This window comes from Buteo buteo, chromosome 9, assembly GCF_964188355.1.
Source record: "Buteo buteo chromosome 9, bButBut1.hap1.1, whole genome shotgun sequence".
NCBI lineage: Eukaryota > Metazoa > Chordata > Aves > Accipitriformes > Accipitridae > Buteo > Buteo buteo.
Window position 1 is genome coordinate 8,161,228 of NC_134179.1, and position 17,830 is coordinate 8,179,057.

Here is a 17,830-nt window from a genome sequence, read left to right on the forward strand (position 1 = left end):
GTGAAAGCGCTCGTCGGTTCTCTGGGACGGCTGTCCCCACGTTCCCAGGTATACTGGTCTTTGCCATCGTCGGAGCATCCCGGAGGGGCACTTGGCATTTTCAAGAGGAGGGAAGGGGTGGGGAGAAACACCCGTTGCTGTGTGGTGCTTCTGGTTTTGGAATGTTTCTCGCTTGTGCATTTGCAGGGGGTACAGCTGGTACCTTGGGGCTTTGGGGTGCCGGTTGCACCTGGCACCCAGGCTCGCGCTCCTGCCTCGTAACCCCAGCCCACGCAACCCAAAAATCAGCCAGAGTCATCGGTACTGTCACGCTGACCGGCAGCCTTGAGTCAGCAGCAATAGCACCTGTACCCGCTCTGCCCGGTGCAGGACCTTCTGCAGGAGCCCTGCGGCGATGCTCCCCAGCTGGATGCCGGTTACCAAGGCCGACAGCAGACAAAAACCCAGCCGTGCCGGGGCTTGGTGCGCCCGGCTCGCCATCCCTGGGCTGCGGCATCTCTGAGTCGCTCCTCGTGCTGCCACCTTGCCCTGGGCACTTTGGGCTCTCACCAAAGCCCGGCGCAGTTCAGACACGTTAGTTCACTGGCTTGACAAGGCACATAATGTTCATCTCCCGGCTTCTAATTGGAAATAATTAGTTCTTTGTCAGCCCTGGGAACTCCTGAGGAGGTGGCGTGGACCTGGGCGAAGGCAGCGGCGCTGGTGGAGGGCAGGAGGAGAGCAGCCTGTGGCCTGGAGAAGTCTTTCTGGGGAATCCTTGCGGAGCGCAGTGTTTTCAGCCTGTCTGAGGGCACCTCTCTGCCGAAGAAGGGCTGCGTAACAGCCGAGTATTACGGTTTCATTAATCAAAGACACTTCCACTGCCCCTTTACAGCAACACAACTGCTGCGGCTGTCCCTCGCTGACAGCTCCCTAATTCATCTTCCCGGGGGAGGAGGGGGGACCTGCTGCTGCTCTCCGCTCGCGCCGCGGAAGCTGCAGCCGTCGCCTGTTTTCGGTGCCACGGACGCGTGTCTCGGAGAGGTTCAGCCCCAGCGCTCAGCAGGGTTGTACGTGGAGGCAAGTGTCATCCCTTGGCTCCCACACCTGCAAAACACCTGAACAAGAAACGTAGGGTCGGCTTGTTTGCAGGGGGAGATTTTGGCAGTTGCCAGCCTTCGTCCAGAGGCAGGGAGGGTGGAAAACAGAAATCTGTTTTATGGCATGTGCAAATATGTACTTAAAGGGGGGACTTTGAGTGGCTCTCGCCGTGGCTCTGGCAGGTCGGTCCCTTTGCGTCCTTCCCGAGCTTTTCAAGCAGAGCTGGCAGGGGGAAAGCTCTGGGAGGCTGTCTGGGAGTCGGTGAACCAAGGGCAGGCAGTTTGCATGGCAGCAAAGGTGAGACCCCTGGCCGGGCTCATGCACGCGCCGCTGCAGAGGGGAACGCTTGGGGTTCTTCCCGTCCCCTGGCCCAGGGCGGCATCTCTGCCGATGCCCAAAATACGGGCGTAAAACCCAGTTGGGCACCCGACGGTCGCGTCCCGGGAGCCTGCAGGAGGGCATGCGGCAACACGCAGAGCTGGCTGGCGGCAGATTGGAGTTGGGCATCCTTAATTCTAGCTGCAAAACCACAATATTTTGGAGTTGCTAATAATAAGAAAGTGTTTTCATCAAAGCGCTTTATTCGTCTGTGTGCTGACATCTGGAGAGCGGAGATAGATATTTTCCTTAAGACTGTATTTCCAAGCCGTGAGCTCTTCCCTGGCTGTTAATTAATCCTTTGTAGTTTAGCGACTGATGAAATCATGACTCTATGAAATTTTAATCCTTGCGCTGTAGAGGCACAACTGACATTATCAGAGGACCCCAGGTGTGTGCTTGAAATTAGTTTGTTGAATCTCTTGCATATTTGATTACCTTATAAAACTCCTCGGGATCTGGGCCGCTTGTTGGAAAGCCGACATTTGGCTATAATTTCTGCCCGTTGTGGCTGCAGTTCCCAGCCGGGCTGGTGCAAAGGGAGGGGAACAGGGGGAAGAAAACAGGGATGCACAAAGGAGCGGGGCATCAGCATCGTCACCATCTCCGTAATGAGGCGAGGGGTGGGAAGGATGCATCTCCCTGATGGGACAGAGCAGAGCAGAGCTTCTGCTGTGGGTTTATTTCATCCAGCAGGAGGGACCCAAAACAGCAGGCAGGGACGGGAGGCAGGTGTGGAAATATGTGCACCCTCCTAGGAGTAGACGTGGGAGGAGAAACGGGGCTGGGAGAAGAGGATGCCGTGCAAAGCTCACTGGGAAAATAAAACTGAGCCCAGCGCTGACGTAAAGTCACCAGAGAGGGACACGGGGATGTCCGCTCCTGCCCTGCTGCCCAGTGGAGGCTCTTCCCTCTCCCTGAACATGAGCTCAGCACAGGGAAGCGGCTCCTGGGCTCATCCTAGCTCATCCCTGTGGCAGCCCCGTGGCTACCAACCTGTTTCTGACGCATGTCCAGCCTCGTTCCTGCCATCGGGTCATTGAAGAGAGTGGAAATTGTAAAAAAAAAAATCCCCCTACCCTAAAAATCTCCCCCTTATTTAAGTTGTTCTTTGCTCCAGCATCCCGTTAGCATCTCAGCTCTCCCCTATCTCCCCACTTTTGGCTCCCTAGGGACTTTTGCTATCTCCTTGGGGCTCCAGGAGCTGCAGGCTCCCTCTGTGCCAGGGAGCACCAGGACGATGCTGCCAGAACCATCCTGGGACCCTTCCCAGCACCTCCCCGGAAAGTGTCCGATGTGCCCTGCCAAACGCTTTCCCCATGTCCTAAGCGTCCCTTAAGGTCAGGAGGAATTAGCAGCCGAGGCCAGCGCTTCACCATTTGTGGACTGCGCTGGTGCTCCAGCGGCACACGTGCTGCTAAGGAAACCAGATGATGAATATATTTTTAAACTTGGAATCTGTGAACCGCTTATTATTTCTGAATTAGGAATCAAAACATCTGCATAATCATGCTGCTGCTGCGGCAGATGTACTCGGCACTAAGGTCACTTTGCTTTTTTGTCGAAATTTTGTATTATTTTTAAGAATAAGCTCCCCCAGTGCTCTGCTTGACGCTTCTGACACCCATGTCATGTTTGCTCAGCGTACCAGTCGCAGCGGGTGTGATGCCAAGCACGGCCCCGCAGGGTCAATGCCACCCAGGGAAGCGAACGCTCTCCTCTTCGTGTTCGGTACGTCAGTGTCACCAGATGCCCAAAGAATGGGGATGATGATTTTGGACGGCCGAATTAGCGCCGGTTATTCTGAGCGGGGCTGCATGCATCGCGACACATTAACCCCTTGCTGCCCACGCTCTGGCCCGCCAATGACAGCGTGAAATTTTGGAACTTTTTGCATCGGTCTTGAGTATCGGTGGTGGTGCCGCAGGGACACAGGGGCCATTCCGTGGGCCAGCAGGAGCTGCTGCCACCCGGTGCCGTCGCTCAATGAACCTTTGGTACAGACAGCACCGTGCCGCGGCTGCGTTCCAAATCCCCTTCTGAAAGGCGAGGCAGGCAGATCCGCCTGGGTCTGGAGCTGAGGCAGCATCTGTGCCCACGTGGTCCAGCTGCGATGGACAAGAGACGTTTCCCGCCACCGGCTGCACCATCCTGGGTACGACTGATGGCTTCCCATCCACACGCGCCCATCTGGGCACGAGCCCGAGGAGCCCCTCGCTTGGGCGGGCCGGGATGCACAAAGGGAGTGCTGGTGGGGATAAAACTCCATCCTGAGAAGTCCTGTTCAATAACGAGTATTGAACGCTGATCTGAGACCAGGGCGTTGGAATAAATTACAAAAAATAATAATGATCTTTATGCTGCTGCCCTGTTTGCTGCGGCCAGTTCGTCTTTTCCCAGCCCGTGGGCCTGAAAGAGCACGCTGCGCCGGGGGGGCTGGTTGGAGCAGCCGGTGGGAGATGCTGCCCGCACGTGCTCTGCCCGGGCAGATGGTAAAAATGGGAGAGCTGCTGCCCTTTTGCAGCATTCATTAGCATTTGTTTGTGGGCAGGGTCTAAAAAGAGATTTAAATCGTGCTTTTGGTGTTCGTTGCTTGTTTTTTCCATAAGGTGAGGCAAAACAGGAGGGATCCTTTCCTCAGCTTTTTTGCGGAGGGGGAGCATTGGCATCGTGCTGAAATGATGTCACGCCACAGCATCTGGTTTAAGCTTGTAAATTCGCTCATGGTAAATATAAATATTATACGGGCAGGGAGTTTTAGTGCTCTCTATTGATAGCTATCCCCTCCCCCCCCCCTTTTTTTTTCTTCCTTTTTAAACTTCAGAAATAGTAAAATCTTTCTTTCCAGCTCCTGTAACGTTTATTTATTTTTTTTTAGCAGCAGTGGTGGTTTGAGGGCAGGTTTTTTTTTTTCCCCTCCTTAATTTATTAAACCGAAAGGAAGGTCTCGGCTCCCTTCCCCCTTCCCCATGCCCTTAATAGCTCTCCCTGCTATTTTAATCCGCCGGGCTGGGAGATGAGGGCAGAGCGGTGACTGTGCAGGAGCCGAGCCTCCCCAGCACCACGTCCCGCGGCCGGCTCGAGCAGTCCGATGTCACCAAGCCTCATAAATAACCATGTCGAGGGGAAAATCACCCTCTCCGCCACGCGGATGTAAAACTCTTATCGGAGGATGTATAACGTGGTTTTTGCAGACGACTTGCTGCCCGCTGACCTTGGCTTTCTGCGAGATCCCCGCTGCAAATGAGACGTGGCACCGCCGCCTCTATCTTGATAAAATAGATCAGGGGACGAATTGATTTTCGTATCGATTTACCCGGGCAAGGGAGGCGCGGGTGGAAATCAGGCGGCGGGCAGGGATTTTGGGGAGTTATTTAACCCGGTTGCAGCAGGGGTGCGAAGCTGCACCGGTCCCGGTTTGCCTGCCCGGTGTTCAGGGCTGTGCGTCACGCGCGTTGCGGCGGGGAGGTACCGGCCAGCAGCCGCCCCTCCGACGGGGCACCGCAGTTATAGCTCCGTATAAATAAATTCCGAAGGCTCCTATAAAACTCTGTTATTGCTGCGGCACAAAGTTAGATCCGCTTGAGGTTTCTGCTCCCTGGCTCTCGCACGCGGCAATGAATATTTTATAGGGAAGGAAATACTTAGCGTCTGAATCTTTTTATAGCGCTGCTGCTCCCGCGGGCAGTAACCTGCCCCCTCGCCCACGCGCCTGCCGCAGCCCCCTCGCCCTTCGCGGCTCCGCACTGACGCTCCTGGGGCTGAGCCCCTGTGGCGTCCTCCCGGCTCCGCGGCCCCGGGAAACGCAGCGGGACGGGGTGAAACGCGGCGGGACAGGGGTCTCGATCTGTTGCACGGGCATCGGGAGATGCAAGCAAAACCACTGCGGAATTCACGAGGACAGATTTCTGTCCATGCCTTTCACTTTCAGGTCGGCGCAAGGCTCTTAACGTTGCACTAATGCATATTTTTGTCCTCCTCTTAACTTATTAGGACTCTGCAGTTTTGCTTGCGTCATGCTAGCCTTACGATTCCCCCACTGTGTTTGAACCGGCTGCCAAAATATGGATCGGGGGGGATGTGGGCAGTGATGTGCAAACCCCCGAAGCCCCTTGGCGTTGATCTCCCGAGGCCAGGCTGGTAGCAGCAGCACTCTGCTGCAAGCTTTGCCTCGGGGTTCGCTGCTTCAACAGGTATCGAGCAAAACTCTGCCACGCTAGAGCCTTTCCGTGGCAATAAGGGGTGTTTTTGCCTTTCCCTGGTAGCCGTGTGCCCTGCCAAGCTGCGTCCCAGCCCGGAGATGACAAAGTGCCCTTTAGTTAATTGCAGAACGGATCGCCTGGAGTTAAAAGTTCTGATTTATATGACTATGGCTCTAACTGCTCAATAACACGGGCCCGTAATCTACTTTCATTTCAAACAGAAGGGTGATTTATGGGGCAGCATGCCGCTTTAGCTCAGAAATGAGGTGTTCAACATATGCTCTGTTGACATAAATTTGGAATTTATCGCTCCTGTCAAAACTGCCTGTTGGACAAAGGTGCGCATTAAGGCAATAAATGGCTCGGAATAGTTTTCTGTCAAATTTCCTAACCATTGTATTCACTCTGTTTGAGGGGAAAAATATACACTTAAAAGTAATCAAACGGCCAAAAGCCATGTGTCTTGCTGGATGGGGAGGGGAGGGGAGGGGAGAGGAGGGGGTCTCCTCCCCACTTCCCAAAAGGGTCGGCGGGGAGGGGTCTGGCAACAAGAGCTCCTTCCATAAAAATAGCAGAAGGCATTTTTATGCAGGTTTTTAAGCAGGCAAAGCAGGACTTTGCTTGCCGTGGTGGGCCACTTGTAGTGGTCTTCAGGTACCAGGGCTACGCTGGTACCCATGTCCTTGGGATGCTCCACCGAGCCCTGGTGTCCCCTGGGAGCGGGCAGTGGCGTTTGCCACCGATCCCGGCCTTTTCACACAAAGCACCCTGTGGGGAAAACTCATAATTTTTACACCGCGCGGTCTCACTGGAGTCGCCGTCCCTTTGAAGTGCTTTTTGCGGGGCATTTACAGGCCTTTTTAATTACCGGCAGCTTGCGAGGGGCCAGCCTCCCGCCCAGCTTTTGTTTGCCGGCACTGGGTGGGGAGGGGGTATCGCTCCACGGTCAGTTTATATCCCGCCTGGAGAGCCCTTTGCCAAACACCCGCGCCAGGGCTCGCTCGCGAAGGTCAGTCCCGGCCCTGGGATGCCCTGCCGCCGGCATCCTCGCCACCCTGGGCAAACCTCTGCGCCGGACTGTCCTCCAGCAATAGCTCGTGACCTGGAGGCTTCAGCCAGCTTCGTGGTTCTGTGCGCCTCAAGTGTTGCATGGAGCAGGAATTACAGAGGAGAACTGTCTTTTTACAGAAAAGGTGCTTTTCCCGATTGCCACTGCTCTCCATCCCTTGGGTGTTTTCTTGGCTGGTTTGCTTGTAGGGACCCTGCAGGAGAAAGGGAGTACGTGGAGCATAATTTCAGCATCAGATTGGAATAATAAAGCATAGTTTATCTCTTTGCACTTGAGTTTGGGCAACATGGCCTAGCAGTGATGTATTTTAACGCCCTTAACTTCCCCCCCTCTCCCCCTTTCTGGAGGCACAACTTTAGAAGCACATATTGATCTTTCCCCTCAGATCTTAACAGCCCGAGCAGCCGTAATACCTTGCTTACATCTGCCAGGTTTTTGTGCAGTTTTGCAACATCTCCTTAATCCAGCAAGCAGAAATAGAACATTTCAATCATATTTTGCTACCGGGAAACCGAGCAGATAAAGCGCTTTAAGACCTTGTTGAAAGGGACTGTGCAAGATGGTGAGTGATAAGATCGTTCTATAAGCAGGCACCGAATGGAAAACTTTTGTTGACGCTGAAATTTGTTGATAGAGATATTGCAAATAAATCACTCGGCGAGCACCCCGGTGCGTTAAAACAACAAGGAGGTTACGCGACTGGGGGAAATCTCAGTGCCCGAGTTGGATGGCAGATGCAGACTTCCAGGGAGCCCTGGCACCGGCAAGATCGGTGGGCACCTTGCTCCCATATTTTTCCCTCTCCTTGGTGGGGAAGGGGGCAGAGGGGGTTGAACCTGCACGCCCTTTTCTTGGACCGTGCTTGGCATCGAGCGCTGTTGTCCGTCTCACCATTACAGGGGTGAGAATAAATTGCTGCACCTGGGAAGGTGTTCTCAATCTGACCTGGGCTGCCCTGGCTTTTGCGGGTCCCTGCTGGGAGCAAGTTGGCTTTGCCGTTCTTTCTATAGGTTTGGGTGATGCAGAGAAAGGAAACTTGTCCTTTTGTTTCTGCTCTGTTTCTTGAGGCTCACTTTAAAAAAAAAAAAAAACACAACAAACCTCCAAGTTTTACTCAAACTAATTAACCAATTTCACTTTAATTCACTGAAAAGGCGTTCTAGCCTCAGAGGCGAGCGCTGCAACGTTGGCACGGGGGATGCTGCGCTCTTCCTAACCAAGTGGTTTAAACCCGGCGTTAAGTGCAGCAGCGAGCTCAGCCCGAGCCGGGGAAGTGTGACAGGCATGTCCCTAATTAAAAATGCAAAACGAGAAGGTTGTCACTTATTTAGCTGACTTGTTGGCAGCAGAAGTCTGTCAGGAGGCTGGTGTTTTATTTATTTTTGCAAGGCAGATAAATCCTTTGGATTGTAAACCTTCTTGGCCTGAATTCGTGCATGACTCTTAATCCTCTGCTATGACACAGTGAATTCAGGACAAGCCTGATTAATAATTACATTATACAGCAAAGTTGAGAGTTGAAACCAACTCCTGCTCTTTTCCTCTCTGCTCCCTTTCTGCTCCGCAGCATTTGCTCAGTGCGAAACATCACAGGGTCTCCTCCTGTGGTCTGGCACTTCCAGCGTTGCCTTTCAGCATCCCTGGAAAGCAGGATTGCAGGGTGGGATGGAGGGCCGGCTGCTTTGCACGTTTGCACGCTTGCCGGGGAATTGGACCCTATGTGTCCTGGGCCAGGGGAGGGCTGGGGGCTCTGGGCTCTCTGCAGCTGCAAGGGATGATCCCGCTAGAGCTCGGTGCAGCAGCAGCCTCACACCAGTAAAACTTACTCCGGGGCGGGGGGAAATAAAGCTCATGCAAAGCTGAATTTCCCCCCACCCCAGGCCATGCGCAGAAGGCGAGCGTCCTTGCAGCCCTGCACAGCCGGGGCTGAGCCCTCCTGTGGGAGCGGCAGAGCGAGGGTTCAGCATCCAGCCCTGGGCAAGACCGTTTCTGTTTTGTCTTTGGCAATAAGGCAATAAAAATATGCTCGTCTTGTTGCAGAGCGATGATAAATGGCAGATGTGAGCAGAGGTCGGCATGCAGCGATTTGCCGTGTTACTCCTCAAACACATACAAATACTTCTCTGTTTACAGCATCCGATTTTGAAACTTTGCACGTGCTCCTGTCGTGAGCCCTCCCCAGCCATCGGTGCGAACGGCTCGCCTTCACTGAGGAGTGGCTCGCAGGCAGGAGCCAGCACGCTTGGCTGGAAGCGTTTGGGACTTGGGGGCTTTTTATCAATGCTGCTGTGGAGCGCAGAGCCAGGTTGCTTTGCAAAAGCATCCATTTATCACCAGCTGACATGGTGAAACAAAGCAACGAGCACCCATTCCAGGCGTTTCAGGTGCTGCGTGATGCCCCCCCACGTGCTTGGAGGAACCGTAGCTGTTTGAGAGGAGCGAGCCTCGGGATGCCCCTCCACAGCAGGGCGGGGAACGGGTTTGGGAGGGGTTGCCGTTGTGTGGCAACGATAGCTCGTGGAGGAAGATGAAGGTCGGTTGGTTGTCATAGACTTGGACGATACTTGTGCCCAGGTCCGTGCAAACGCTGTCCGTTCAAGGTTATTGCATTTGATGGAGAGCTCCAACCTGCCGTGGGTTGTTTGCTACCCAAAGATGGAGCATCGACGTCTTCACAGCAAAGAGAGGGAAATAACGTGGGGTCTGGCCGTTGCGGCCGAGCCCCATGTCCGCTACCCACCGAGGCAAAGGGGGAGATGCTGTGACCAGTACCCAAGCCCCACCCCTGCTCCCCGGGATGCCGAGGGATGCTCAGCCCCTTGGCGTGGTGCAGGATAGGCGATGCGGCTCAGCTGCTGCAGTCGGGAGGTTGTGCAATGCTGCCCGGGCGTAGCTTAGTTTGTGCCTCGTGGTGCCAGGAAATGGTGAGTGGCATGTTTCCTGTTTGCTAGCTGGTGGTTAAGTTTTCTGCTTGTGATTTGTGTCAGGCTGACTCTGGATGGAAGTTGGGATTCAGTTAGAAATGCATACAAACAACCTCTTAAATTTTTTTTTTTTTTTTTTGGAGTACAGTACCTTTTTCAAAAGCGCTCGGTGCATAGGGAAGGAGTTTGCCAACACATACTTTGCGTTAACTCTAGAGTTAAGATTTATCAGGTTTATTAAAGATTCTAACTCGTAACAATGACAAACATGACACGGGAGAAGGCAGCCTCATCAGTCCTGGGGAGTTACCCAGGACCTCCCATCCATGTCCTTGCTATGGGGCTTCTCAAACCAGAACCAATGTCGAGTGATGTGTAGGTTGCGTGAAATATCGGGAAGCTTCTCGGCCTTTTTTTGGACGACCTTCCCCCCGCACGCAGGAGGACTAACCCCTCTCTGTTCTCCCCTAGGAAGCTGCACAGCGGGATGAAGACTTACGGATGCGAGCTGTGCGGGAAGCGGTTCCTGGACAGCTTGCGGCTGCGAATGCACTTACTGGCTCACTCAGGTGGGTTAGGAGGGGGATGCTCAGGGCGGGCCGGGGGGATGCTCTCCGTGCCCACCCAGAGACGCTGCGGCCGCCTGGCTCGCGCGTCTCATCTAGAGGAGATGCATGCGGAGCTGGCTGTACCCTTCCTAGGACAGCACGTTGCAAACTTTTTCTCCAGTGCCCAGTAATTTGATTTATTTAAATTTGCTTTTTTGGAGGTTGTTTTCAGTTCCTTAATTGGGGAAATATTTTCCAGGCTAAGCAGCTCGGAATAACAAACTCTACGTACCATGCGGCTGGTTGTTGTCCAGCCCTGCCTGTAGCATGAGCATTGCTTCCGCTTCGGCTCCTGCGCACGTCCCGGCACCGTGTTCCTCATGCACAGGCGCCCGCCGCAGTTTCGTTAGCAAAACTGCTGCGGAATTAGGCGTTCTCTGCCTAATGAATCTAACTAGCAGGTTCACATGATGCAGGCCCTTTAATTAAATAGATAGGGAAGGGCTGGAACACTGCACTGGTGGGAAGGCTTGTGCTCTGCAAGTCAATGTAGGCTGATGTTCCTGTTGGGCGTGCAGCCCCTTATACAGCTGGGGGTTTACTGTAAAAAAATTCAGGCGGCCACCAGAGCCCCTTGCTCGAACGCAGGTGGGAGCCCTCATCCCACTCCTTTGAGGACAAATCTCTTGGGCTGGCAGGTACCACAGCCAAAGCTGTGCTTGCAGGTAGCTTTGCAAGGAAGCTGTATTATAGTTTATATTTTTTTAATATATTTTTATCTATTCTTTTCCCCTATTGTCGTATTCCTTTTTTCCCACTGCCCCTCGTCCGTGCCAAGGGGCACAGAGCAGAGATATACCTTGCCCATACCCAAGAGAGCGGTGCAGGGCTGCCTTCCCCACGCTCCTTCTGGCCAGGTGGCAGGTTCTGCTTTTCAGGGCATTGGAGCTGGCCCCGACCGACCCCATCCGCGCCCCACCACTTTTCAGGATGGGCACTGGCTCCCCAGGGTGCTGGCAGGCAGCGGCAGGTTGCCAGGTCTGGTCCCCGGGATGCTGGTGTCCCCCCTGACCCTGGGGTGTCAGACACTGGTCCCCACTCCGGCGCTGGGACGCAGGATGCTGGTCCCCGGGATGCTGGTACCCCCCGGTGCTGGGGTGCAAGATGCTGGTCCGCCCCCGGCACTGGGACACGGGATGCTGGTCCCTGGGGTGCTGCCCCCCCCGCTCCGGCGCTGGCGCGCGCGGCTCATGTTTGTTATGGTCGCTTTGGCTCACGGCCCGTCCCTGGCAGGCGGCCAGCTTTGTGGGTACAGTATGTACAGTGAACGCCGAGCCAAGCTTGTCATCGCGCGGGATTAATTATTTTTTTTATTTTTTTATTTTTTTAAATCCGGCGAGGGCGGGGGGGGGTGGGGAGAGCTCTGCCCTGCGCTCGCAAACAGCCGCCGCGAATTCCAGCGCTGTTATTTATTAAAGCAGGAGACCTTTGCACCTCTCCCCTCGCCTCCCCCCTCCGCCAGCCCGGGATGCAGTGAGGTAGTGCCGGGGCAGCGGCGCGAGGGCTTGTTTTCGGCACGGCGGCTCTCCGAAGGTGGCTTGCCTCCACACCGACGGACAATGTGTTTAATCGGGAGTTTGCCCTGTGGGAGAGCATCACGGTGGGACGGCTCGTGCACCCCCAGCAACCCCCCCTCCAGCAGCCCTCGATGCCAAAGGCAGCAAACGCTGGGTTTAACAGAGGTTCACACCTCAAAATTCCCCATCCAAGCGTTTATGGGAGATACCTGATGGTAAAGGTGCATTTAAATTAAGGAACAAACTGGGGACCGGCCCTGGGGGGGTTACGGTGCCCCCACGACACGGCGGGCGCTCGGCCATGTTATCGCAGCAGCCTTGCAGGTGCAAGGTAAATACTCGGCTAAATGTTTACACTCCAATATAAAGCGTAAATATAAAGCCTTTAATGCTGTGCAAAGCCTTTCCCTACGTGCTGCCCGGCGCCGCCCGCTCCCGGCTGCAGACACACTCTCAAAAACCTGTAAAGACGATCTCTTAAGAGTTGCCCCTCTTCCGGAGAAACGAATTGCCAGGGAAAGCGAGGTGGGAAACCCAGCTCGTCAGTGGTGTGGTTGAGGGGCACCATCAGTTCAACCCGGGGAGGCTGGTTGGGCATCCGCGCTGCAGCTGACACTCGGCGGGTGCCCTCGTTCGCGTCCTGGGGTGCCAGTGACCGAGTCACCTGCTTTGAGTTGGGTGTTTTCCCCAGGAGAGGAAGGAAAGCGGATTTCTGCCTTTCCCCCCGCTTGCTTTGCCTTCACCCGGCAGAAACGTCTGCCGTCGAGATGGCTGCCATGGCCCTTCTCCACTCCGGGCTGTGAACGGGGGCGAGCCCCGATGGCACACGGGGATGCTCGCGGGCAGCACGCAGGCGGCACGGCCGCAGCCCCCTGCCCTGCTGGCCAGCGGCTTCCCTCCCCACCCAAACATGCTCAATTCATCCCGTGCCACCGGGGACGGGGAAGCACCCAGGTCCCCTTGGGTGACGGGACGGGCTGTGCTGGGGGAGCAGGGGGTGCTCGGGGAGCAGGATCCAACGCGCAGCTGGGGATGGTACCATGGGCAGGAGGGAAGGGGACGTCCCACCCCTCGCCTCCTCCCAGCCTGTTTTCAGGGGAGGGGGCTCCTTCCGCCGCCATCCGCCTCTCTAACGAGCGTCACCCCTTCTCCCCCAGCGTGTTCACCGTTATCTCCGGCGGGCGCCGGGAGGTGGTGGACCGGAGGCGGGGGCGATGGCGGCTCTGGCCCCCTTGCCCCCGGCCGGTACCCGCGGCAGCTCCCCGGGGAGGCCTCCACCCGCCCCCCCCCGCCCCGGCTGGCCGGCATCCCGCGCTCGGTCCCGGGTGATGTCAGCGGCCTGCCGGCAGGTCTGGATGTTCTGCCAGCGTTCCCGCGTTTATGATCATCCGCAGATGTGCATCCAAGAACACACTGTACCCACAGCAGAAATTAATGCAGGCTTGACTGCCGGCCAAGCCGCGCACACGGGGGAGAGGAAGAAAGAAAACAAAAACTGTTTAATGCTGTTTATAAATTATACACTGGCTGATGAAAAATACATTTCTCTCACCACCACCACCCCCCCCATCCTCTCTGCCTCGAGAGCCTGAGCTGAGACCAGAAGAATATGGTTTGCTTTTTAGCTCCTGTTTTGGCTGAGTTCCTGGACCCAGCCGCTGGGTCAGAGCCAGCTGCTTTCTCCCCCCCACCCTTACCTGATGAAATATATTAATTTTTCACCCGCCGCCGGCTCTCCCCGGTCCCCTCCTTCAGCCACCCCTTGTGATTGAAGGTGGGGTGCGGAGCAAGGTGCCAGGACCCCTCGCCCCACGGCGCTCCCCCTACCAAACGCATCCGATGTGCGTCTGTCTTGTTACCGCTAAATGTACGTGCCCATCGTCACCCGCCCGCTTCCCCCAGCTTTCTGCTGGATGGGGGAAACTTCCCAAACTTCCCCCAGGGTCGTGGTGCTGGAGACCCCCTCTCCCAGGGCGGAGAGGCAGGGGTAAATGGGGCAAGAGCCCCTCCATCCTTCCTCATCCCTCCCCGCGCACTCGCCAGCCATTTATGCGGCTTTTGTGTTGTTTTTTTTTTAATACCGCTAATGTTTATCATTTGCCCAACAGGCTTGACAGATTTTGTTTCCTGTCGAGCGGCGCGGCTGTGAAGCCCCCCCGGTTGCCAAGGAGCCGCCTCCCCGCACCGTCACGGGCTGATTTGGTATTCCGCGCGGCGCCCCGCCGCATTTCTGTATGCAAGACAAAGTGTTTTGATGGAGGACGATTGCAGGAGTGTCTGGAGGCTGTTTGGAGTTTTATGGGCTGTGCAGTACGCTCCGTGCTCGCTCGCCGCGCGGGGCTGCCGGGGCTTTGGATGGGGTTTGTCATTTTTTCCCCGCCGAGAGGAGGCTGCCGGAGAAAGCAGCACTCGCAGGGTGGAGGAAAAGGGGGAATTATGTAAGAACCTGCCTTTTTTTTGCTCCTGAGCTAAAAATCTGGATATTTTTTTTTTTATTTTATTTTTTTGTATGAAAATACCCGCTGCTCCACCCGTCGCCATGTGGCGTGGGAGTCGGTGGCGCCGGCTGGCAAAGGCTGGGCGACGATGTTGTCGGTGGCTCCCCACCTTGCCCACCCCCAAGCCCCCGCTCCATCATTCCAGGTGCTTTCCCAAGCCTCTCCAGGGTGGCCCGTGAGATGCCGCCGGAGCATCCTTCCCACGAGAGCCGCCCGTCGTCCAGGCACGCTCGGGTGACACTCGTGGCACTCGGCCGGGAGAACTGCCGAAACCCCCCCGGGTCCCCCCCGGCACTGCCCCCACAGCTGTTCCCCCCTCCGAGCTGGCGAGGAAGGCAGGGGGTGATGGCGAAGAGGCGGGCATGGGCTGGGCTCATCCTATCTGCTGCCTTCGGCTGGCGCTCGGCTCGGCAGTCCCTCCTTACCTTCTAAAGCCCGCGCCTCGCTTTTTTTCTTATATTCAATTTTTGCCTTTTGCTGGCACTTTGGGGAAAAAAGGAGGCAAAGCCGTTTGCCTCTCTAAATCCAAGCCTGCTCTGCAGCTCCGTCTTTTTTTTTTTTGGCCTTTCTTGGGTTTCTCCAAGATATTTTTTTAGTGCAGAGATTTTCACAACTGTCTCTTCCACTTGGGTGAAACAGGGGAGAAGGGAAATAATGACAATAATAACAGCAATAATAAAAATCAAAAAGCAGCTTGATGTGGGCAAAAGAAGAAAACAAGAGAATGGGGTAGAGAACAGGCTAAATTTAAAATTGTAATTGGCTGACTTCCACAGGCTTGCGGGTGTTTTAATGACTCATAATAACTTCATTTAAAACCAGCTGAGCAGAAAATAGATTGGAGAGGAGCCTCAGGCCATTATGGATTTGTTTTTTTTTGACAAGCTCTGTTTTCGGCAGCCAGGAAGGCACTCGCGGAGGGCTCGGCTGCTTCGCTCTCCCCGAGTTGGTGGTCTGCCCGACAGAGATTGTATAGAAAGCGGGGCCGGCTCTTTTTTTTTTTCCCTTTTTTTTTTCACTGATTAAAAATAGATGCCTTGAGGTATTATTTTAGCATCACTGTGGTTTGGTGCTTTTTTTTTCTTTGCACTTTTGATGTGGTAAATGGAACATAAATAAAATTGTTTTTGAAATTACTGAATTAATTAGGTAGTAAAGCGACGACAGTGCATAAATTTACTCGGCAATTTTTTTTTAATCCATATTTTTTCCCCCCTCTCTCCACCTTCTCGCCAATTACAGCCTGTTAATAATATATAATCCCAAATTTTTATTAATCCCCTGTGCTGGGGGAGGGAGGAGAATAGATGTTGCATCGTACCGGTGGGGCCGCTGTGCCGAAACCGCAGTGGGGAAGGGCCACGGCGTTGCTGCCACCAGCCCGTCCTCCCCCACCACCCTTCTCCCCGCGTGGCCGCGGGAAATTACCCGTTTCCCATCTTTCTTCTCCTTTCCCCATCCTCCTCCTCCAGAGGATGCTCGCAGTGCCTCTTTTTCCTTTTCCCTTATTTGTTCCTGGGCTACAGCCTGTATTTTCGGAGCACCTCTCCCCACAGCCTCTTGGCCCCCAGCCCCATGAGAGTTTCTCTCGCAGCTGGGGACAGGGACATGGTGGTTCAGTACATTGTAAATTGAGTTGGGAAGGGGAAGGAGGCATCTGCTGTGCCGGCCCCCTCCACCGCGTGCCTCTGCAGGCAGAGGGGTGGGAAAGCGGAGCCGTCAAGCGGCCGAGGGGCTGCAGCCCCGCAATTAAGGGCAGGGCAGCAGCGCAGGCAGGCAGGCCAAGGAGCGGCGCTCGCAGCCGGTTTGGGATGTTTTACTACTTCCTACCATCCGAAGTGCTAAAGCTGGAGAGCCTGTTCCTCATCCCCAATAAAGTAATTAAAGTGAATGGGCGTTGGGAGGTACTATTGGGATGGTAGTGGCTAAAACTAGATGAGCTCTGTCTTCAGAGCCACCTAGCTAAGCCTGGCTTGAGGGGAGGGAGCTGGCAGCCCCCGCCTGTGCCCGCCCGAGCTGAGCCCACGGGGATGCTCGCCGTGAGCCTTTCGGGCATCCCCTTTCCGAGAGCTGCTTTAAACCCCGACGGTGCTGCCTGTCCTGGCCGGCATTTGGCCGTTCCCTCGCATTTCTTTTAGGGGAAATTCAATAAGCTTAGCCCTGCCCCTCCTTATTGCTTTGCTTCGGGGGCACCGCAGTCCCCGGGCAGCGCTGACCTTGCCGAGGGGGGGATGTCGGGTGGCGATGACTGTGCAGATAGCGCTGGACGGAAAAAGCGGCAGCTCCTCGCCCGTTCGTGCCAGCCTCTCGCTGCAGGGACCTTTATTAGGCAGGAGCTATAAATTTGCTCGCACGGATATAAATGTACGGCAGGGAGGTTGATGCCAACTGCGAGGCTCGCGCCGAAACGCAGCTGATACTTGGCAGCACGCGGAGTCCCGTCCCGTCGGGAAGATCATCCGGAGATATCTATATGCTGTAGGCGATACGAGGTGCTCGCTAAAAATACCCTCCCCAAACTTGTGCGTACCTTCGGAGAGGCTAATCGTTTCTATGGCCATCGTTTAAAGCACGAAAAAAAAGTGAGAGGTGGTGAAGAAAGCCCTGACACAGGCTCTGGATGGGCTGCTTTCAAATTCGTCCTGCTCCCTTTAATAACAAACATGGAGCCGTGGTGGTTTTTTCTGAGCCCTGTTATAATAAGCTCAGATGTTGGATGACATTTTTCCCGGTGACTCACATAGTAAAATTAACCTTGAACTATTTACATATTCAATCGCCGCCCTCCCTCCTCCTCTCCCTCCTCCTCCCCTCTCCGCGAGCGTGTGTACATTACAGGAATCCTGGCTCCGTATCAGTTTTTGTTTTGCTGATGAGAAAAAAAAAAAGAAAAAAAATTCCCCTGCCTGGAGTACACATCTACTTGAGGGAAAGAACACGCAGTCCTGGCCTTTGGAAATTGGCAGGCGGCGTGCTGTTCCCGCGCTGATAAGAGGTACTGTAAATAAAACTGTACGGCAGCGCCTGCTGTAAAATGCCCCTCGTCTGTACTCATTGTTCTGACAGCTCCGGCTTTTTTTGGGTCCGCTGTTTTGGTACACGCTGTGCTTCCTTATGTAAGCGAGCGCGCCCAGCTCCTCCCGGCGTTCGCCCTGTTTATTTTCGCCTCGCCAGGAATTTTTTTCTGTCCCCCCCCTCCGCCCGCCCCCCGGCCAGATGCTGGCCGCCTTTGCCTTTCCTCGCTGTGTCTCCGCAGGGCCGCTCTGCGGGCTCCCGCTGCCCCTCTGGCCCCGGCCGGGCCCACGCTCGCCTCTCGGGGGGCGTGGGGCACCGGCCCGTGCGTCATCCCCCCTTGCCCCGTGCAGAAACGGGGGAAGAAAAAGCAAAGCCCGTGTTTGGCACGACCCTGGCACGCCCCAGCCCGTGGATGGGGTGGGCCCCCCACGCCAAGCACAGCATTCCCCCCGGCGTCACCGGCGCATCGCAGCGGGGAGGGGGCAAGCGCCGGCAGGCTGCTCCGCCTGGGAAGGACCTGTTGCGGCGGTGGGTTGCTG

General features: G+C 55.4%; 1 protein-coding gene across 4 annotated transcripts in view; it reads left to right on the forward strand.

Moving 5' to 3' along the window:
* Nucleotides 1–17,830, forward strand: part of ZBTB16 (zinc finger and BTB domain containing 16) — a 64,785-nt gene that overhangs the window by 22,239 nt on the left and 24,716 nt on the right. For all 4 annotated transcript variants that reach the window (XM_075035184.1, XM_075035188.1, XM_075035187.1 and 1 more), the window contains one exon: nt 10,125–10,222. In XM_075035184.1, the coding sequence (XP_074891285.1) occupies nt 10,125–10,222 (98 nt within the window). The remainder of the gene's footprint in view (nt 1–10,124; nt 10,223–17,830) is intronic.